Source organism: Austrofundulus limnaeus, unplaced genomic scaffold, assembly GCF_001266775.1.
Source record: "Austrofundulus limnaeus strain Quisiro unplaced genomic scaffold, Austrofundulus_limnaeus-1.0 Scaffold16, whole genome shotgun sequence".
In the NCBI taxonomy this organism is placed as follows: domain Eukaryota; kingdom Metazoa; phylum Chordata; class Actinopteri; order Cyprinodontiformes; family Rivulidae; genus Austrofundulus; species Austrofundulus limnaeus.
Genome location: NW_013952418.1, coordinates 580,704 through 602,727, shown reverse-complemented (window position 1 = coordinate 602,727; position 22,024 = coordinate 580,704). Strand labels below are relative to the sequence as shown.

At 39.0% G+C, this 22,024-nt stretch overlaps 1 protein-coding gene across 1 annotated transcript in view; it reads left to right on the top strand.

Annotated features, from left to right (window-relative positions):
* Positions 1-22,024, top strand: part of LOC106513947 (protein TANC1) — a 59,818-nt gene that overhangs the window by 22,492 nt on the left and 15,302 nt on the right. The window contains exons 8-18 of the mRNA XM_014003013.1: positions 3,254-3,370; positions 4,267-4,563; positions 6,079-6,206; positions 10,383-10,614; positions 10,715-10,881; positions 16,199-16,507; positions 18,494-18,694; positions 18,828-18,931; positions 20,602-20,710; positions 20,789-20,911; positions 21,066-21,302. Coding sequence (XP_013858467.1) covers positions 3,254-3,370; positions 4,267-4,563; positions 6,079-6,206; positions 10,383-10,614; positions 10,715-10,881; positions 16,199-16,507; positions 18,494-18,694; positions 18,828-18,931; positions 20,602-20,710; positions 20,789-20,911; positions 21,066-21,302 — 2,024 coding nt within the window. The remainder of the gene's footprint in view (positions 1-3,253; positions 3,371-4,266; positions 4,564-6,078; positions 6,207-10,382; positions 10,615-10,714; positions 10,882-16,198; positions 16,508-18,493; positions 18,695-18,827; positions 18,932-20,601; positions 20,711-20,788; positions 20,912-21,065; positions 21,303-22,024) is intronic.

Sequence of the window (22,024 nt, the reverse complement as noted above, 5' to 3'; positions counted from 1 at the left end):
GGTACATCCCATGTAGGGGCTTGTCCTCCCATGATGGTACCTCTAGCACCTCATCTTCTGTTCCCCATTGTCTGAGACATTTGTTGAGCACATTGTCCGTTGAGGCTTTGTCCTTGATGTATTTATGGATCTTGGATGTTTCATCCTGGACAGTGGCTCTCACACTCACTAGTCCTCTGCCTCCTTCCTTACGGCTTGTGTACAGTCTCAGGGTGYTTTGCTGGATTTAAGTTTTAGCTACTCATTTAATAAATTTAGCTCTTAGCTGCAGTTTTGCTAAGCATGTTTTGTTAGCTACAGCTTTGATCATCTTAATTTTTTGCTACAGTTTTGTTACATTGGACTTTGAGCGAARGCTTTGGTAATTTCGGCTTTTRTGTTTTGGTAGTTTWAGCTTTTAGCAACAGTATTGCTAAAGTAGSTTTTTGCTAGGGTTTTTATACATTTGTCATTTAGCTATGGTGTTGGCTTTTTAAAAATCTCTGTTTTTAGCTTTAGTTTTACTACACTCACTTTTAGCTAAAGTATTGGTAATTTTAGCTTTTGCTACTGTTTTGCTAACTCTGTTTTTTAAAGTTACTGCATTTAGCTTTTGGCTGCTGCTTTGATAACTTATGCCTAGCTACAGTTTTATTAATTTTAGTTTGTTTTGTTAATTGTAGTGTTTAGCTATAGTTGTGCTACATTTAGCTTTTAGCTGATTGTTTGCTTTCAGATACAGTTTTGGTCATTTAACAATTGTTAAGCTAATTTTAGCTTGGTTTTGCTAATTTTAGATTTCAGCTAAAATTTGGCTTCATTTAGCTTTCAGTTTTAAATGTGGCCGGCGGCGATATTTCTTCAAGGAAGGTTTTATTTCTAAAAGTAAACATCAGCGTCAGCACATCCTCCTTCTCTTCAYCCATGAATCACTCTGTGGTCTTCCTCTTCTCTTCCTCCTCAGCAGCTTTTATCTTTTAGCCAACAAGTCCATCGTCCCTCCTCTGCACACGTCCAAACTGTCTCAACTTTACTCACTTTGTTAAATGAACTCAAATGTTTTAACTTTTAATTTTGTGTCAAACTCTGGAGCTGCTTGGTTATTTTTTTAAAAGAAGATGTTTGTTCAGCTTTTGGTTATAAACCTGAAGCCCATTAGACCTCAGATATGTTCTTTCAGTTGACGATGATGATGATGATGATGATGATGATGATGATGATGATGATGATAATAATAATAATAATAATAACAATAACCACTATATGAAGAATGTATTCCTGGCCTGTTTGATCTATSTGCAGTATTTTATGTTTGAACAGGATTTTGTCTTTTGATTCATCCTGCTCTGAAGAGATTAGAGATTGCAGTAATACCAGATTTTCAGATTGTACAGGATTTTTTTTCTATATCTATATATAAAAGTAAAATCAACAAATGAATGTCTTGTACATTTTTCTTTAATTTAGATTTTTCTAATGTAAACATAGATACAACTGTTTAACTCGATCGCATGCATGAGAATAAAATAAAGAAAACTAACTCTGACTCTGTGAGCAGGGGGGTTGTAGTTCCAGGGGATGTAATCTGTTTACTTGGTTCTTTGCCTGGATTCATAAACCGCTTGGATTAGATACAGAGAGGACGGAAACTACAACCAGATTAAAGTAGAGGGTCTTCACTGGAATAATCTAAAACCATAAAATCCTACAGGTTTTACAACAACATGTTGGTAAAAACAGAATATTTAGCAGTATAAACATACAGCTGTGTTACGAAGTGTGTTCACRGTATAAGKTGAGGAGGATTCTCAGCTACTACCAAACTGTTTTAGCTCAGTGTCTCTAAAACTCAAGGAGTTTTAGCTGTTTGTTGTGTTTTATTTTGCTGATTGGCTGTAGCAGCAATCTTAKATTAGGATGACTTCAAAATGTAATAAGTTGGATCAAGACCTACTGAATGTCTCCAGGTTTGGGCTAAGTCATGGTGAAAGTCTCCAGGGTCGGGCTGAGACTGACTAAATGTCTTCTACATTTGGGCTAAGACCTGCCGAAGGCCTCCTGGTTTGGATCAAGACTTGCTAAATGTCTCCATGTTTGGAATAAGAATTTTCAAAGGACTCTAGGTTTTGACTAAGACCTTCCAAAGGATCCCAGTTTTGGTCTAAGACCTTCCAAATGTCTCCAGGTTTGGAATAGGACCTTTCAAAGGTCTACAGGTTTGGAATAGGACCTTTCAAAGGTCTACAGGTTAGGAATAGGACCTTTCAAAGGTCTACAGGTTTGGAATAGGACCTTCCAAAAGTCTCCAGGTTTGAAATAAGACCTTTCAAAGGTCTCCACATTTGGACTAAGACCTTCCAAAAGTCGCCAGTTTGGGCTAAGACCTGCTGAAGATCTCCAGGTTTGGGCTAAGACCTAGTGAAGGTCGCCAGGTTTGGTCTAAGACCTGCTGAAGGTCTCCAGGTTTGGTCTACGACTGACTGAAGGTCTCCAGGTTTGGTCTATGACTGGCCGAAGGTCTCCAGGTTTGGTCAAAGACCTGCCGAAGGTCTCCAGGTTTGGTCAAAGACCTGCCGAAGGTCTCCAGGTTTGGTCAAAGACCTGCCGAAGGTCTTCAGGTTTGGTCTAAGACCTGCTGAAGGTCTCCAGGTTTGGTCTACAACTGACTGAAGGTCTCCATGTTTGGTCTACAACTGACTGAAGGTCTCCATGTTTGGTCTACGACTGACTGAAGGTCTCCAGGTTTGGTCAAATACCTGCTGAAGGTCTCCAGGTTTGGTCAAAGACCTGCTGAAGGTCTCCAGGTTTGTGCTCTGGGTCAGTTTTGTTGCAGCTTTTTGTTCTGGACTGAGGTTCTAGACTCTAATTTCTTTGAGGAACTTCCTGTTTTTCCTCTTCTGCTGTTTTACTCCAAGTTGTTTTAGTTTTTTTTTTTAAACTGGCTCATTTGGTCGTTCGTGGATCTCGTCACAAACAGCTGATCTGTTTCGGTGCCGATTCTCACAGATCTGGTGTCCTGCCACGGCACGAAACATTTGGTCATTTCATATTCGTGTCGGCTTACAGAGTCGTGAGACGAGTTCTTTTCGTTCCCTCTCGTCTCGTTTCCTCAAGGACGGCGAGCGAGTGTCAGTAAAAGCGAAGACTGTTTGTGTGTTCCGTCTCCATGGATACGGTAATTGACAGGAGTAGCTGCAGCATGCGAGTGTTTTTTTTAAACCCATCTCTCTCTCTGACACTGAATTATTTTTTCCACTCTTTTCGCTCTGCACAGCAACAAGCTCCACTCGGCTGGAGGATCTGGGTTTTCTGGACCACCAGAGGYCCGCGGGGCACCGGGGCTCGGTCCGTAAACACAACACAGCTGGACGCACAAGTGATGAATCCAAAGGTATATTTGTCCATTTACTTTAGAGAAAAATATAAAACTAGAGTTCAGTTTGATTCAAAAACATCTAGCGTCCACTTACGTTTAACAAAGGAATGCATATCACCCGCCACCTCTCACACTGGAGTTTTAAACACATTTTAATTTAATGATACAAGAGCTCACACTCAGAAGAAAATAAGCAAAACAAGGTCTGAAAAGAACCAAACAGAAGCTAAAATGAACATAATAGAGGCTAAAATGGTCCGAAAAGAATCTGAAATAAACAGAACAGAGGCTAAAATGACTGAAACAAAGGCTAAAATGAACAGAACAGAGGCTAAAATGAGCCAAACAGAAGCTAAAATGATCATAACAAAGCCTAAAATGGTCATAAAAGAAGCTAAAGTCAACAGAACAGAGACTAAAATGAGCCAAAAAGATGCTATAGTAAGCAGAAAAGAATCTGAAATGAGCCAACCAGAAGCTAAAATGAGGAGAACTGAAGCTAAAAAGATCAGAATCAAAGCTAAAGTGAGACAAACAAAAGCTTAAATGAGCTAACAGAAACTTAGGTGAGCAGAACAAAAAAGAAAAAGGTCAGAACCAAAACTTACGTGAGCCGAACAGAGGCCATAAAGAGCACAACAGAAGCTAAATATGAGAACCAAAGCTAAAGTGAGAAGTACAGATGCTAAAGTTAGCCACACTCAAGCTAAAATGAGCTAATAGAAGCTAAAGTGAGTAGAACAATAGCTAAAAAGATCAGAACAAGTTCAAATGAGCCAAACAGGCCTAAATGAGCTGAACAGAGACYATAAAGAGCAGAACCGAAGCTAAACTGTGCAGCACAGAGGCTAAAATCAGCAGAATAAATGAAAAATGATCCACCTTCAATCKGTTTGACCTTTGACCTCCAGGTCCGGTGAGGTTGGCGCCAATAAAACCAGCTGACATCATGCTGAAACCGCTGCTGTTCGAAGTCCCCGGCGTCACGACCGAGACGCCGTTCGTGGGCCGGGATTGGCTCTTCACGCGTCTGGAGGAGGTCCTGAGGAAAACCAGCAGCTGCGAGGGGCGCGGCGCCGTCATCGTGGGCAATGCCGGATCCGGCAAGACCGCCATCGTCTGGCGGCTGGTGGCACTCGGCTGCCAAGGCGCTCGCACGCCACACGGCGTTCCCAGCATGCCTCACAGCCCCGGCTCCTCGCCGAAATGTAAGACTTTGATCTTTAAACTTTATTTTKTTATAACTTCATGAACAAAAACATTAACAAATCAAAAATAAAGAAACTAGATTTTCWGTAAAACTGAAGTCTGAATGTTCAGAGCTGAAAAACTGCTGAAAACTGCTGAAAAACTGCTGAATAAGCTAAAATGTCCCCTATTGTCTAAGTTCTGAAAGCTAAGACAAGCAGAAGAAAGGCCGACGTCAGTAGCTAATAGGCTGAAAAATCAGCCGAAAAATGACTAAAATTAGTTGAAGAGGCAAAAATCTGCAGAAAATAGCTAAAATGAACTGAACAATCAGCAAAAAAAAATGGCTAAAATAAGTAGACAAGAAGCTGAACAGAGGCTTCAATAAAAAAAAACTGAAAAGTAGCTAGAGGCTAAAAGCTGCAGATCAGATGTTACAGCTGAAATTAGCAAATCATGTGCAAAATCTATCATCACACTGCAGCAAAATGAAGAAAACCATGGTAAAAATGTAGCTAAAATTAGTAAGACATGTTGAAAATAGCTAAACAGCAGGTAAGATTAAATAAACATAAACTAAGATTTGCCAAATTGTARCCAAAAGTAGCTAGAATCAAGAAAAAATGTTAAAATGCAAAATTGCAGCTAAAATCTACAGAACATTTTATAAATTAGAAAACATTAAAATTTGAACAAAGAATGCTAAAGTTTAGACAGCCAAAACTGTAGCTATAAGTAGCAGAATAGTAGCTAATATTTAGCAGCAAAACAGTAGCTAAAAGTAGAAAACTTAACACTGCAGCTAAAATTAGTAAAATATGTTAAATATAGCAAAACAGCAGGTAAAATGAGGGGTAAACGTGATGAACATGAGCTAAACATTTGCCAAAATGAGACAAATTTTAGCCCAAAGTACCTAAAATTAAGAAAAAATGTTAAAATGTAAAACTGTAGCTAAAATTTATCTGACCAAAGCTGTAGCTAAAAGTATCAAAAGAGAAAACAAAGCAAGTTCAGAACTACGGTACGTTTTAAAAGAAAAATTGAATTGATTTCGTTTTAACTCGTAGTTTTTTAGATGTGGTTCAAGTAAAGTCCGATTTGTGTAAAAATTTAGAAGTGGGTCAAGTCGTCCCCTGAGGTTCGGCTGCTGATTGCTGCTTCGTAAGTGGATTCGGTTTGTTGATTTTTCCTCTCTTGAGCGGCACTTTTAACTCACAAACAGAAAATAAAAGAGGAGATAAATAACTCGTACAGATGGATCATAACGGCCTGCTGTGATGCTTTTGAGTCTTGCCTGTTATAAAAATAGAAAYGGCTAAAATACTTATATTTTTTAAATTCTTGCTTTGAAGATGAGATACAGCGAGGAGTTATTGTCAGATTAAAGAGTCATGAAGAAAACAAAAAACAGGATTTCATTTATTTTTCAGCACGGCTTCATTTTTTATTTAGCTTCTCACACTCTGTTGTGTTTTAGCTCGTTGTMATTATTTTCAGCTGTTTGACTCACGGCGGCTTGTTGCTCTTTGCAGCTGGACAGAAGCYGGGAAAAGGAGTCTCCAAGCAGCCGGCTGAGGTCCAGTCTGACCAGAACTCTGCTGCAGGAACCAGTGAGAGTCCAGCTATGAGGAAGGAGGCTGTCAGAGGCCTCGCTGCCAAGGTAGCYGAAGAATCAGATTGAAGCTAGCCTGAAATGACCAAATCTGGAGCTAAAAGCTAAAAGTAGCAAAGCTGTATCTAAAAGCTGAATGTACCAAAACAACAGCTTCATAACTAAATGTTGCCAGTTCCTAAAATCTAAATGTAGCAAAACTGTGGCTWAAAGTTCAAATTAGCAAAACTATAGCTGAAAGAGAAAAATTCGATTCACTTCGGCTACGTTTTTGTTTGTGTTGCTACATTTTGATCAAGCTAAAACAATTGCTAAAAGCTAAATGTAGCAAACATGAACTTCAAATGTGCAGAGCTGTAGCTACAGTAAATGCTAAATGTCACACCATCACTAAGAGTTAAATTTAGCAAAACAGTAGGTGAAGGTTAAAATAAAMAACRGCTCAAAGCTAAAATTAGCAACAATTTAGCTAAAAGCAAAATTTAACAAAACAGAAACTTAAACAAAAATGACCAAAACTGCTGCTAAAAGCTAAAATTATCAAACAGTAGCTCAAAACTAAATGCAACCAAACAATCGCTAAATTTACCAGAGATGAAATTAGTGAAACAGCTTCTAAAACAAAACAGTAGCTAAAAGCTATGTTAGCAYATCTGTCACTAAAAGCTAAAAATAAATAATGAGCTCAAAACTAAACAATGCAAAAATGATACAAGTAGCAAAACTGTAGCTAAAAGCTAAATGTAGCAAAGCCATTACTAAAAGCTAAATTTAGCAAAACAGTAGGTAAAGATTGAAACAAACAAGAAAATAGCTCAAAGCTAAAATTAGCAACAGTGTAGTTAAAAACTAAAATTAGCAAAACAGTAGCTTAAACAAAATTGAACTAAAATGTAGCCAAAACTAAACATTAAAACTGCAGCTCAAAGCCAAAATTAGCAAACTAAAAGCTTAAAGCTAAAAATGACAAACAGTAGCTTAAAGTTAATTGAAGCCAAACTACAGGTAACAGCTAAATTTACCAAAATGGTAGCAAAGAATTGAAATTAGCTGTAAGAAAAGCACCAATAGGCAAAAACAATGGAAGTACGCTGACTTTGATTTCAGATGAAAAACTCTGTTGGTGTATTTTTAATGCAAAATGTTTTTGTAAATAAAATTCAATATTTCAAAAAGCACAAAAGTAAAAGAAAAAAGTCAAAACWGTTTTTCAGAGTGAGTTGAACGTTTTTGTTTAAAAAATTGTGTAAAACAGCTCAAAGTATGAGGAACAAAAACTGTTTTACAGATAACGAGCTAAAAGAGTACTAGCTAACGGTCCAACAGCATCTGAGGCCTTTTAGGTTCAAACTCAAAGCTGCGGTGTACGGGATAAATGTTGTGCCAGCAGGAACTGAATCTGAATTGCTCAGATTGAATCTGAATGTGCATAATTTGAAATTGAATGCATTGATTTGAAAATAAATTTCACTAAATTGAAACTGAATTTAAAGTTTTTAATGTGAATTAATTTGTTTGAAAATGTATTTTGGCTTATTAAAAATTTAGTTTGACTACTTTCACTTTCAGTTCCATAATTCAGATTTTTGTGTCACATCCTGGTCCTTGAGAAAGCCAGGCAGAGTAATCAAACACAGATCCACAGATTTACGTTTGGTATGTAACAGAGTTGATGCAATCCACTGTAAAAGTGATAAAAACAGACAAGTTATTTTACTGCAGTGGTTAATTTTACCTATATGTAGAAAATGTTACATTTACATCACATCATGATGTGATGTAAATGTAACATTTTCTACATTTTCATTTCCTTTTGGCACAAGATTGATCCCATACAGGTGGACAAAACTTCAGGACCTTTAGTTCATCTGTAGAACCGCTGAAGAAGAGCTCGTTTAAAAATATTACTAAAGACCTCGACTCCCGGGACGCAAACGAATGGATGACTCGAGACTTTCGCACAAAGCAGAGTGAGTCGTAAAAAGTATTTATTTTTTTAAAATTCAGAGAATTTCAGCCAAACGTTTACAATAAAACACAAAAACAACGCTGAAGGTTTTTGATTCAGGATCTAAAACAAAATAAAATCAGAAAAATGGATCTATCGTTTTTACTTTTCACAGCACAGATAAATATTTTTATTTTTAATAATAATCAGAATGTCTAAAGGTTTCACATGAAACCTCGTGGAGGATTTTTTATTTTTTTTTTGAGCAAACCTCGCTGTCAACGGCAGCCGGACCGGTTCCCATGGAAACTCTTATTGAGGCCAAGTTAATAAATTTAGAAGCATCCGTGTGTCTGTGCTGCTCTGCAGCCTGATCCACATGAGCCCAGAACCCGAGAGGAACCCTCTGACATCAGTGTCATCAGAGACCAGGACCAGGACCAGAAAACAGGACCAGAGCCAGAAAACAGAACCAGAAAACAGGACCAGGACCAGGACCAGAAAACAGGACCACAACCAGGACCAGAAAACAGGACCAGATAACTGAACCAGGAGCAGAAAACAGGACCAGAAACCAGGACCAGGATCAGAAAATAGGACCAGAAAACAGGACCAGAACCAGGACCCTGCTGAGCAGCCCTCCTGCAGCTCCAGAATATTTACCTCAATGTGTCTGTCTGTCAGCAAAATATCMCTGGCATCACTGGGTGGATTTTAGGGAAACCTTCAGCTGTTATGAGCTAAAATCTTAAGTGGTCGTAGCTGAGTCATCCCTAACTCGCGCTCTGAGAGTGAGATTACATCCACAGCATTTTCTGCTGAAACTTTAGCATGAAACAGTGACTAAAAGCTAAAAAAGTAAAATATTAGCTAAAAGTTAAAACAAGTAAAACACAAGCCTAAAGCTAAAATTAGCCAAGCTGTAAAAGCTTAAAACAGCAAAAAAATAGCTTGAAGCAGAATGTTACAAAAAACTTGCTGAAACTGTGGCTGAAAGCTAAAATTAGCTAAATTATAGAAAAGTGAAAATTGGCAAACCTTCAGCTAAATGTAGCAAACATTGTTAAAAGTTCAAATTGGCAAAACTGCAGCTGAAAGCTAAAATTACCCCAAAACTTGCTAAAAGATAAATGTAGCAAACTTATAGCTCAAAGCTAAAAATAACAAAATAATAGCTTAAAGCAAAATGTTGCAGAACAGTTGCTGAAACATAAACTTAGCAAAACAGTAGGTAGCCTAAAGGTTGAAATAAGACAACCACTAAAAGCTAAAATTAATAAAACTGTAGCTACAAACCAAAATTGTTGCTAATAGCTAACATTGGCTAAATTATACCTTAGGCGGAATGTAGCAAAATATTATTAAAATTTCAAAGTAGCAAAACTTTAGCGAAAAGCTAAAGAACGCAAAACTGTGTATAAAAGCCAAAATTAYCCAAACACTAGCTAAAAGCTAAAAATAACAAAATATTAGCTTTATCAGCAAGTGTTTTGTAACGTTCTGCCTCAAGCTAGTGTTTTGTTGTTTTAAGCTTCTACAGCTCGGCTAATTTTAGAAAAAATTTTAACAGTAAAAATTTTTACATTAAGCTACAAACCAAAATAGTAGCTAATAGCTAAAATTGGCTAAATTATATCTTAAGTTAAATGTAGCAAAACATTATTAAAAGTTCAAAGCAGCAAAAATAGCAGAAAGCTGAAGAAAATAAAATACAAATAAAAGTAATCTTTATCTAAAAACTAGCTAAAAGATAAACATTGTGAATCTGTAGCTAAAAGCTATAAATGACCAAACAAAAGCTTAAAGTGAAATGTTGAGAAACAGTCGTGGAAAGCTTAACAAAGCAAAACCGTAGCCTAATGCTAACTTTAGCTAAATGGTAGGTAATGGTTTAAATAAGGAGAACAGCAAAACTCTGAAATCAGCAATAAGCAAGAATTACCCAAACAGTAGCTAATGGCTTAAGCAAAACTGTAGCTAAATGCTAACCTTAGCAAAATGGTAGGTAATGGTTTAAATAAGGAGAAGAACAGCAAAACTCTGAAATCAGCAAAAATTACCCAAACGGTAGCTAATGGCCAAACAAAGCAAACCTGTAGCTACATTTTAAAAYGAACCAAACCATAGCTGAAAGCTAAAACTAGAAAAACAACTTCTAAGACCTAAAATTAGCAAAGCTATTAGCTGAAAGTTCAAATGAGCAAAACTACTACCAATAAGAACTCATGGACGGACACAACACCCRGCTGTAACGTCTGTATTCCTTCACCTTCCAGGTGGTGTCGTACCACTTCTGCCAGGCAGACAACACCTACACCTGTCTGGTTCCAGAGTTCGTGCACAGCGTCGCCGCCCTGCTGGCCAGAGCGCCTCAGCTGGCCGCATACCGAGAGCTGCTGGTCCAAGAGCCTCACCTGCAGAACACGCTCAGCTTACGCTCCTGCGTTCAGGACCCCATCGCCGCCTTCAGGAAGGGAGTCCTGGAGCCGCTCGCCGGACTGCGCAAAGGTAACCGTGCTAACCGGAGCCCACGGTCTTTAGATATTATTCACTTTAGCTGCTTTATATAAATATTTTACTGTTTGCTTTGGTCGCKTAATTATTTCAGAACGAAGGCTGCCCGAGGAAGACTACATCATCCTGGTTGACAGCCTCAATGAAGCCGAGTTTCACAAGCCCGACTACGGCGACACCATCGCCACCTTCATCACCAAAATCATCTCCAAGTTCCCGGCGTGGCTGAAGCTGGTGGTCACGGTCAGGACAGGCCTGGTGGTGAGTTGCTCAGATGGTCCAAGGGGGGCTGGCGTTCTGTCAGCGGTTAATCATCCGCTCCAAGCCGGCTCCTTCAAGGTGGCGATTYTCATCGACCACATCATTTCTCTTTGCCGCCCACTCTGCTTCCACACATCTGCGCTCGCTGGTCCCACTCACTCCGTCCCACAGAGTCCCATGGTGGTCACGATGAACTCCAGAGAGAAAAGGTTCAGAGAAAAGGTTCAGAAAAAAAAAAGTTTCAGGGAAAATGTTCAGAGAAAATGTTCAGAGAAAAGGTTCAGAGAAAAAAAAGGTTCAGGGAAAAGGTTCAGAGAAAAGGTTCTGGAAAGTGTTCAGAGAAAAGGTTCAGAGAAAATGTTCAGAGAAAAGGTTCAGAGAAAAGGTTCAGGAAAGTGTTCGGAGAAAAGGTTCAGAGAAAAGGTTCAAGGAAAAGGTTCAAGGAAAAGGTTCAAGGAAAAGGTTCAGGGAAAAGGTTCAGGAAAGTGTTCGGAGAAAAGGTTCAGAGAAAAGGTTCAAGGAAAATGTTCAGAGAAAATGTTCAGAGAAAAGGTTCAGAGAAAAGGTTCAGGAAAGTGTTCGGAGAAAAGGTTCAAGGAAAAGGTTCAGGGAAAAGGTTCAGGAAAGTGTTCAGAGAAAAGGTTCGAGGAAAAGGTTCATAGAAAAGGTTCATAGAAAAGGTTCAGAGAAGTGTTAAGAGAAAAAGGTTCTGGGAAAATGTTCTGGGAAAAGGTTCAGGAAAAAGGTTCAGGAAAGTGTTCAGAGAAAATGTTCGAGGAAAAGGTTCATAGAAAAGGTTCATAGAAAAGGTTCAGGGAAAAGGTTCAGGAAAGTGTTCAGAGAAAAGGTTCATAGAAAAGGTTCAAGGAAAAGGTTCAGAGAAAAGGTTCAGAGAAAAGGTTCAGGAAAAGGTTCATAGAAAAGGTTCAAGAGAAAAGGTTCAGAGAAAAGGTTCAGAGAAAAGGTTCAGAGAAAAGGTTCAGAGAAAATGTTCAAGAGAAAAGGTTCAGGAAAAGGTTCAGGGAAAAGGTTCAAGAGAAAAGGTTCAGGAAAGTGTTCAGAGAAAAGGTTCAAGGAAAAGGTTCAGAGAAAATGTTCAGAGAAAATGTTCAGAGAAAAGGTTTAGAGAAAAGGTTCAGGGAAAAGGTTCAGGGAAAAGGTTCAGGAAAATGTTCAGAGAAAAGGTTCAGAATTTGTTCATTCAAGTGTGAACGCTGAGTCAGCAGTTATTGTTTCTTCCTCACCGCTCTCAGAAACTTAGTTTTCACTGTTCGTAAATCAAAACATTCGGCTGGATCAAGAATCGTGTGCTGAGACTTTTGGAAGTTTTATACTTTTTTAAATATTTGACTCTTTATAAGGATATATTAAAATCTAAATATGTTTTAGCAAACAAGTTGTATTTTTGCCTTTTTAGGSTCCAATTTTTAGCTGCTGCTCTACTATTTTTAGCTATCAGCTACTGCTTTGCTACTTTTAGCTACTTTTCTGTTAAATTTAGCTTTTTTGCCTCAGTTTTATTAATTTTAGCATCTACTGAAAATATTTTAGCTCAAGCACATTTTAGGTAAAATTTTGCTAGTGATATGAAGTCTTTGCTAATTTCAGCTAAAGCTTTGCCTTTTTTATTTTAAGTGTTTAGCTATCATTCTTCTACTTTTAGCTCTTAGCTATTGTTTTGCTACTTTTAACTTTTAGATACAATTTTGCTGATTTTAGTCTTTGTTTAGCTAATCTGTTTTGATCATTTTGCTTCAGCTTTTGCTAACTTTAGGTACTGTTTTGCGACCTTTAGCCACTGTTAGCATCAGTTTGAGGATTTTTAGCACCTATTGAACAGCTTCTAACTTTATCACTTTTAAGCTAAAGTTTTGCTAGTTAACATCACTTGATAACTTTAGTTTTACTATATTTTACTAATTTCAGCTTATGATACTTCAAGTATTTAGCTATCATTCTGCTATTTTTAGCTGTTGGTAATTGTTTTGCTACTTAAAGTTGCAAAACCACTTAGCTGAAATATCTGTTTTAATCCTTTTGCTCTAGCTTTTGCTAATTCTTGCTGCTGGTTTGCTACTTTTAGCTTTAGCTTATGTTTTGCTAATTCAAGCTACTTTTTTAGAATCTTTTTTTCTCATTTCAGCTACTGTTCTGTTTGTTCAGCTACTGATAGGCTGCTATTAGCTTGTATTTATTTCCGCTGCTATGCTAATTTTAGTCTTTGTTCTTATTTTGGTTTTAAAAACTCAGTTTTTGTTTCTTCAGCTAATTTTAGCTGTCATTCAGCTTTTTCAGCATTATCACAAAAAATTCTAATATTAAAAATGCTGAACTATGTTGCTGAAATTTGCTTTAAAAAAGCTAAAATTGAGTTGGGGAAGCTAAAAGAAGGAGAAAATTAGCTAAAAACTAAAAGTAGCAAAACACTAGATGTAGCAAAAGTAAGCTAAAGCTCATAGTAGCAGAAAGCTAAATAAAAATTTGAAATGGCACAATGGCAGCCAAAGGCTAATGTTCATAAATGTGAGAACAGTTTTTGAATAAGTTTAACTGATTAAAATTGTTTTTTTTTCACAAAATAAAGTGAAATATAAAAAATGTACAATTAAAAAACTAAATGTACTCCTGAATGAGCCGAACATTTTAATCCATAAGTAGCTAAAATATCACTAATGCAGTATGCTGAAATACCTAAGTAGCAAAAAACATTTTGCAAAATAAACAAAAACATCAGTGTGAATGCTGACTCAGCATAAATCTTCACATGTTGATAAACATTTAAGACTCTTTATGTTTGAATTTTTTGTTTTTGTTAAAAAGTTTCTGTCTCCTGAATCTGAGCTGACGAGACGTTTGAAAACATTTCATGACAAGCGTTGCACTGATCTGCTCTTTGTTAGGTTTCCTTCGAGGAGCTGTCAGTCCTGATTACCGGCACTTTAAAATGATAAATCATCAATAAAATAAATCATCTCTGCTGGTTTAAACCTTTAAAACTTCAGTCTGGTTCCATTAAACAAAAGGAAAGAAGCAGCTTAAATTTTTATTTTATCCTCACGCTGTCATCAGGTCACGGTTGGGTCAGCCCTGAACTCTGTAAGATGCAGCTTCTTCTAGCYGCCGTGCCTTTCCCCGCCACACTACAGGCGGTGCAGCGTTTGGCTCCGCTGCTCCCTCCGGTCTGGTGTGTTTTCTCAATCTGGTGGGTAATCCCACCAAACAGCAGACGCATCTGTCCGACGCCAAAGCCGAGCCTCCAAATGCTGCGAGGATTACGCCCCGAATGCTCCGTAATGCTTCCTGGATCCTGCTGGGATTCTGACAGCCCGCCAGGCGGTTACGCAATGAAATCGGTTGTTGGACGTAAACTAAACACGCTCAGGTGTCGTTTTCTTCAAGACTCATCAATAAAACTTAACTTTTAAATTCTAAAATTAAAAATATGTCCTTTCACTTTGATTTTACCATGGATTTGCAACGTAAAGTTCTCTGTTTACACAGTAAAATAGAGAAACATAAGAGCAGGGTTTGAGGCTGTCATCTTGCTAGGTGCTGCTTGTATCACTCCGGTCATTGATGCTTTATTTGCTGTATGCAATCAGTCCAAAGGTGCACAAAAAAGCCTTAAACATGTATTATGATTAATATTAAAACAAGACGAAATCTTTTTCTGTAATGAGCCTTCTGCCACACCTGGTCAAGTGTTGGCAATGACAAAAAAAGAAAAAAAGTCACATTCTTGAGCACTGCTAACAAACACTGAGCTCTACCTGGTATTTCCTGCATAGAAACGGTGTTTAAACAAGTCCTCTTATAAATACTGAAAAGTACTACKTGTACGACTGATTAAATGTGAAATGAATAAAACATAAATACTATTAAAAGAGAATTTTACTCACTGTTGGGTTGAGTGGCTGCCATCTTGGATTCTGAAGTCTCCTGCTTTCCTACAAGGAATTCCCACTAGAGTTCCAGTTCAAATTTACGACTTGTAAATTCCCACTTCCCAATACAACTGGGTTGCAGCACAAGTGGCAAAAGTGAAAATGCAGTGAAATGCAAATTTTCAGTAGTGGGCACAGTTAGCGAAATTACCTTCKTAGGCAGCCTTTGCCATTGATGCGTGACAAAAGCAACCGCTAACACAGCTAACTCTGCTAATGCTGCTAACTCTGGAAACACTGCGAATGATGCTAATGCTAATACTGCTAACTCTGGTAACACTGCAAATGATGCTAATGCTGCTAACACTGCTAATGCTGCTAACTCTGGTAACTCTGCTAATGCTGCTAACATTGCTAACGCTGCAGACTCTGGTAACACTGCTAATGATGCTAATGCTAACAATGCTAATGCTACCAAGACTGCTAACTCTGGTAATGCTGCTAACCCTAATAAAACTGCTAACGCTGCTAACGCTACTAACACTGTTAACTCTGCTAACACTACTAACGCTGCTAACTCTGCTAACACTACTAACGCTGCTAACTCTGCTAACACTACTAACTCTGCTAACTCTGCTAACGCTACTAACGCCGCTAACACTACTAACGCTGCTAACTCTGCTAACTCTGCTAATGCTTTCCTAAAAGACACCAAACTCTCAGTTGCGGCTGGTGTCTGAGCTTCAGACTGCCGGGCCACAGGCACCCTGCATGTTGTTCTCAATGAACGCATTTTAAATTTAAATTTTAAATTCCATCTTCAGCAGCGTTAGCAGAGTAAGCAGGTGCTTTTGTCGCAGGGTGATGATGTCACAATTAAAGCTGCGCACCTATGGTAATTCCATTCTGAAATACTTAAATGTAAACTTTWACTTTTAAGWTTTAACTTTAAATTTTTGATTTAGGATTTAATATTTAGATTTAACCAACATTTAATCAAAACTAGCTAAATATGAGAACAGTGAGCTAAATAACAATAAAATGTTTGTGGAAAATTTAAACTAAGATTCTACACTCAGAAAGTGACCTGAATAAAATTGTGTTTTTTAACATTTTATTTTACRCTWGRTGCCACATAAAGTGTGTCTTTTAACCAAAATATGTTTTTTTTAGTTGTTGTTTTTTTTTAGCTGTTTCTTGGCTGGCGTGAAAGTGGAGGATGCCCAGCTGAAATGTGAATCTGAGAGATGCCTGTGAACAACGTTGAGGATTGAGTCACTGCCACACGATTTACTGTACTCTACCTCGTAGCTCTGCATGAGTCAGAGGCRACGGCGTCTGAGTAACGGCTCCCGGTTTTGGTTCTTTTCTTTTGTTAATGCATYAAAGATGTTTCTCTGACATCCCCGGGGTTGTTTGTGCCTGTCGCGCAGGAAATCACTACGCTCCTCCCCTTCTCCGGCATCTCTCTGGACATCCTSCCGGACAGCAGCGACCTGGGAGCCGACCTGAGCGACTACATCCACCACCGGGTGAGCGGCAGCGGCCAGATCGCCGCCAACGTCACCACGCCCACGGGCTCCGCCCCCGACCCGCTGCTCCTCAGCAAGTTCAGCAGCCACCTGTCGACCCGGAGCCACGGCTCCATCCTCTACCTGCAGCTGACCCTGGATCTGTTCCACAGAGGTCACCTGGCTCTGAAAGGAGGGAACTACCTGGTGGTGCCGGTCTCCCTGTCAGAGGTCAGACTTTTGGATTTAATTACACATCAGCTCACCGTTTAATTCTCTCGGTCTTAAAAATTAATATTTTTACTCTTAAACTTTTGAACCTGCCCTTTCCCTCCTCATCTATTCTYGAGTTTTCACTTTTCTGTCATCCTGATTAGCTGCCTGTTAGGAAAAGTGCTGAAGCGTTAATGAAGTATGAAAACATGAAAAACGTTTGCAGGCACAAATGTGGAAAAAAAACTCTACATACGTTTGTCGTAAAGCAAAATAAATTTAATCTGGGGCATACAAATGTTTGTATTTCAGTGTTAATAGTGTTTAAATTAATAGTAAAATGATTTGAAGCCTTTTTTTCTTTCCTGCTCATCCTACCTGTCAGTCAGCAGAGTTGTAGCTCCGCCTCCTTATTGACTGTAAAACTGACATCATGATTGAAAGGTCCAAGCCAGGACATGTAGAAGGAAGTGAGTTGTTCTTCTTGACCCATGGTAGACGGGTGAAATATTAGCAGGATTAGCATTAGCTTCCTCCAAAATTTTCTGTTTAGCTTCTTATCATTTTCTGAATTAATTTGTGTAGCAGTTTAGCAATGGAGAAGCTAGCGTCTAGACTTTCCAATGCTAAAGCCAGCTTATCCGTGCTAGTCGCTATCTTCTCCCATGCTAAAGCCAGCTTATCCGTGCTAGTCGCTATCTTCTCCCATGCTAATGCCAGCTTATCCGTGCTAGTCTCTAGCCTCTCCGATGCTAATGCCAGCTTATCCGTGCTAGTCGCTATCCTCTCCCATGCTAATGCCAACTTATCCGTGCTAATCATTAGCCTCTCCAACGCTAACACCAGCTTATCCATGCTGGTTGCTAGCCTCTTCGATGCTAACACAGCATGGATAAGCTGTGTTAGCCTCTTCGATGCTAACACAGCTTATCCATGCTAGTTGCTAGCCTCTCTGATGCTAATGCCAGCTTATCTATGCTAGTTGCTAGCCTCTTTGATGCTAATGTCAACTTATCCATGCTAGTTGCTAGCCTCTGTGATGCTAATGCCAGCCTATCTGTGCTAATTACTAGCCTCTTCAATGCTAATGCCAACTTATCCATGCTAGTCTCTAGCCTCTCCAATGCTAATGCCAGCTTATCCATGCTAATCGCTAGCCTCTTCAATGCTAATGCCAGCTTATCCATGCTAGTCGCTAGCCTCTCTGATGCTAACGCCAGCTTATCCATGCTAGTCGCTAGCCTCTCCAATGCTAACACCAGCTTATCCATGCTAGTCGCTAGCCTCTCCAATGCTAACACCAGTTTATCCATGTTAGATGTTTATTTTTCCGAAGCTACTGCCATCTTTTCTATGCTAGTCACTAGCCTCTCTGATGCTAACAAAAATGAATTGTCTCCTTCTCATTTGCCAGCTCCGGCCTYTCAGTTAGTAGGACCAGCTGCTCAGTTAGCGGTGCCGKYCTATCATTAATCAGATCAATAGCTGGCTTAGGAATAGATATAGCCTCCTGCTACAAGGATGTAGCAACTGCTGGTTGTGCAATACTCTTAATTTTGGCCCTCCCATGCCATGCTAAATGACCTTTGACCCTTCTCAGATTGATGCTTCTCTGAGGTTGCTGCTGATGTCTTTCCACCTTGACAAGGTGTTACCATAGTTAAACACAACTGCATAGGTAGAGGTGGTCCCACTGAGGCGTTCGAGGCAAACCRAGAAGAGATTCACTCCCCTGCTCATGGTTTACGTAAAACGTCCGACCCGKTTATAAACGTTTCAAAGATCCTAAAAGCCGGACGGATGACAGACGAGGCGGCTCGGATCTCGGGGAGGAAAAGRAGGCCAACAAGCTGGAGCACTTCTGTTGTTTCGCTCACGCAGCAGATGCTTTCTGTGGTCCAGATGATCTAATTAGCRTTTCAACAAACCCAGATAAGACAAACATCAGACATTCGAGACGATGTATGATGAAGTTGAAACTCTTTGACTCCTTCTGACCGTCAGGTGTACCTGCTGATGTGCCGYGCCAGCTTTCCTGAGAAGGAGGTCTTCGAGCGGGCTGTTCCGGTGCTAAATGTGGCTCTGGCGTCTCTGCACCCGCTGACTGATGAACAAATGTTCAGGGCGCTGAACGCAGGCAGCGTGAAGGGGGAGCTGGAGTGGAACGACTTCCAGCAGAGTTTAGACAGTCTGGCTGGGTTCATGGTAAGACTTCAGCTCTTTAGATCAAAGGATTAACTCTAATCTGAGAGTTTGGAGCTGACGAAGTTTAAATTCGTCTGGTTCGTCAGTGAAATTTAATTTATATTAAACTCTTGTTTTTATCCTGCATTTGAAGGTTAGGCGCAGAGATGGCACCCGGATGCTGTGTCACCCCTCCTTCAGAGAGTGGCTGGTCTGGAGAGCCGACGGGGAGAGTACAGACTATCTCTGTGACCCCAGGTGAGGTCAAAGGTCAAACGATCTCAGAAGATTCGTTCAGTTCATGCCTGTTTAGGAACTAAACAAGACAAGTTATGTTTTACCTGAAATTTGCTCAAGAAGCTGAAATTGAGTTGGGAAAATAAAATTATTTAAAATTAAAATTAAATAAAACAGTAGCTAAAGCAGAAAATGCTGACTAAAAGTAACAAACACCAACAAAATGCTAAAAGTAGCAATTTGCTAGCTAAAATGTAGCAATAGAGTTGACAAAAACAAATTATCAAAATGCTAGTTTAAACATAAAAGTAGTTAAAAACTAGCTAAAAGTATCCAGATCGGCTAAAACTAGCAAAAGTCTAGCTAAAAACGAAGGTTAATTAAAAGCATGAAAAGACAAGCTAAAAGTAGCAAAGCACAAGTTAAAAACAGGAAAACACTAACTAAAAGTAGCATCTAGCTTGTTGACAACAAAATGTATCAAAAAGCTAGCTAAAGGATAAAAAATAAAAACGCTAGCTAATAGTCAAAAGTCTAGTAAGATCTAAAGTAGTTAAAAACTAGCAAAAAGTATCAATTAGCTAAAACTAGCAAAAGACTTGTTAGAACCTAAAAAGAGCAGAAGTCTGGCTAAAAACAAAGATTAAATGAAAAAAGAAAACAAGTAGCTAAAAGTTAAACAATGCTATCTAAAACAGGAAATCTAAATAAAAGCCAAAAGTAGCATCTAAGTAGTTAACAACAAAATGTATCAAAAAGTTAGCTAAAAGATAAAAAACTAAAAGTGATAAAACTCTAAGCAAATGCTAAAAGTAGCAACTGGCTAGCTAAAAATTAAATGTATCAATAAGCTAGCTCAAATATAAAAGTAGTAGCAAAATGTAGTAAAAGGTAAAAGTAGTTAAAAGCTAGCTGAAAGTATCAAGGATTAGCCAAAACTAGCAAAAATGCTATCTAAAAATACAAAAACACTAAATAAATGCTAAAAGTAGCAATTGGCTAGCTAAAGACAAAATGTTTCAAAAATCTAACTTAAAACTAAAAATAAAAGTACCACTAGGTTGGCTAAAAGCCAAAAGTATCAAATATTAGCTAAAATTATAAAAAGGCTAACTAGAAGCTGAAAATGGAACAAAATATGAGCTCACTGAGACAAATACAGCTAATTTGCTGAAGTAGTTTCAAAGGAACCTCAATTAATGGATTTAAGCCTTTGTTATATTTAGCTTTTACCTGATTCTTTTAGCTAGTCTTTTACTACTACTACTGTTAGCTAGTGTTTTGCTAATTGAAGCTAACACATTTTTACTTTTAGCTAGCATTTTGCTTAGTTAATATTCTGCTTCTTGTAGCTTCAACAAACTCACTCTCACAGAAAATGAGGCTTTTTATTGCGCCAGGACGTTTCAGGATATTTCAAGACGTTTCAGGACGTTTCAGGACTTTTCAGGACGTTTCAGGACGTTTCAGGATGTTTCAGGACTTTTCAGGATGTTTCAGGACTTTTCAGGATGTTTCAGGACTTTTCAGGATTTTTCAGGATGTTTCAGGACTTTTCAGGATGTTTCAGGATGTTTCAGGACTTTTCAGGACTTTTCAGGATGTTTCAGGACTTTTCAGGATGTTTCAGGACTTTTCAGGATTTTTCAGGATGTTTCAGGACTTTTCAGGATGTTTGAATGTTTTCCCAGGAGCGGCCACGCCCTGCTGGCCTTCATGTTCTCCAGACAGGAAGGGAAGCTGAACCGGCAGCAGACCATGGAACTGGGTCACCACATCCTGAAGGCCCACATCTTTAAGGTCYGTGGCGCCGCGATGCTGCAGGTTTAACTTCTTACTGGAGCTGCAGATCTGAGCAGGTTCTTATCGGTTCCACAGGGTCTGAGTAAGAAGACCGGCGTGTCCTCCAGCGTTCTTCAGGCCATGTGGATCAACTGCAGCACCGACAGTCTGTCCGTCGCTCTGGGCTCCCTGAGAAACCTGTACACACCTAACATCAAGGTGACTTCCTGCTCCTTTTAATTTCCTGTTTAAAAGCCTTACAGTTTTTACACAGTGACTGTTTGAGGCTCGTTTTTCAGTCTGCTTTCTCTGTCTGCCTTTATCAGTCAGGCAGTGACAGACAGGTTTGTGACTTTTTGTTTTCATTTCTCAGGTGAGTCGTTTGTTGATGCTTGGTGGAGCGAGTGTGACCTGGTCCACAGAGGTGATAGGCCACGCCCCCATCCTGGCGGTCCACGCCCACCTGGGTCACCTGGAGATGGTGGCTCTGCTGCTGGAAATGTCGGCTCCTGTCGACGGGACCACCAGCAGCGGCATGACACCCCTGAGTCTGGCGGCCGCTGCAGGACACACCGACATCGTCAGCCTGCTGTGCAAGAAGGGAGCGAAGGTCAGAGGCGACCAGGAGTGCTTTTTATACTTTATTAGTATTTTATTAAAATTATTTCACTCTTTTATGAAATAAATGTGGAGTTTAAGGATGATTATTTTAATATTTTTTATACATTTTAACTTTTATCGACTATTTAGCTGATTTTAGCTTTAAACAAGTTTTACTAGATTTAGTTTTCAGCCATCGTTTTGCTATTTCTAGTTTTTAACTACTGTTGTGCTAATCTTAGCTTTTAGCTACTCTTTTGTTGCTTCTGGTGTTTAACAACTGCTTTACTGGTTTTACTTTTTAGACATGGTTTTGCTAAACAGATTTTTGCTATAATTTTTCAGGTTTTTAATCCTGCTTTTAGCTCACATTCTTCATTTAGCTCACGTTCTTCATTTAGCTCACGTTCTTCATTTAGCTCAGGTTCTTCATTTAGCTCACGTTCTTCATTTAGCTCAGGTTCTTCATTTAGCTCAGGTTCTTCATTTAGCTCAAGTTCTTCATTTAGCTTACATTTTTCATTTAGCTCGGGTTCTTCATTTAGCTCAGGTTCTTCATTTAGCTGAGGTTCTTCATTTAGCTCACGTTCTTCATTTAGCTTACGTTTTTCATTTAGCTTACGTTTTTCATTTAGCTCAGGTTCTTCATTTAGCTCAGGTTCTTCATTTAGCTCAGGTTCTTCATTTAGCTCACGTTCTTCGTTTAGCTCAGGTTCTTCATTTAGCTCAGGT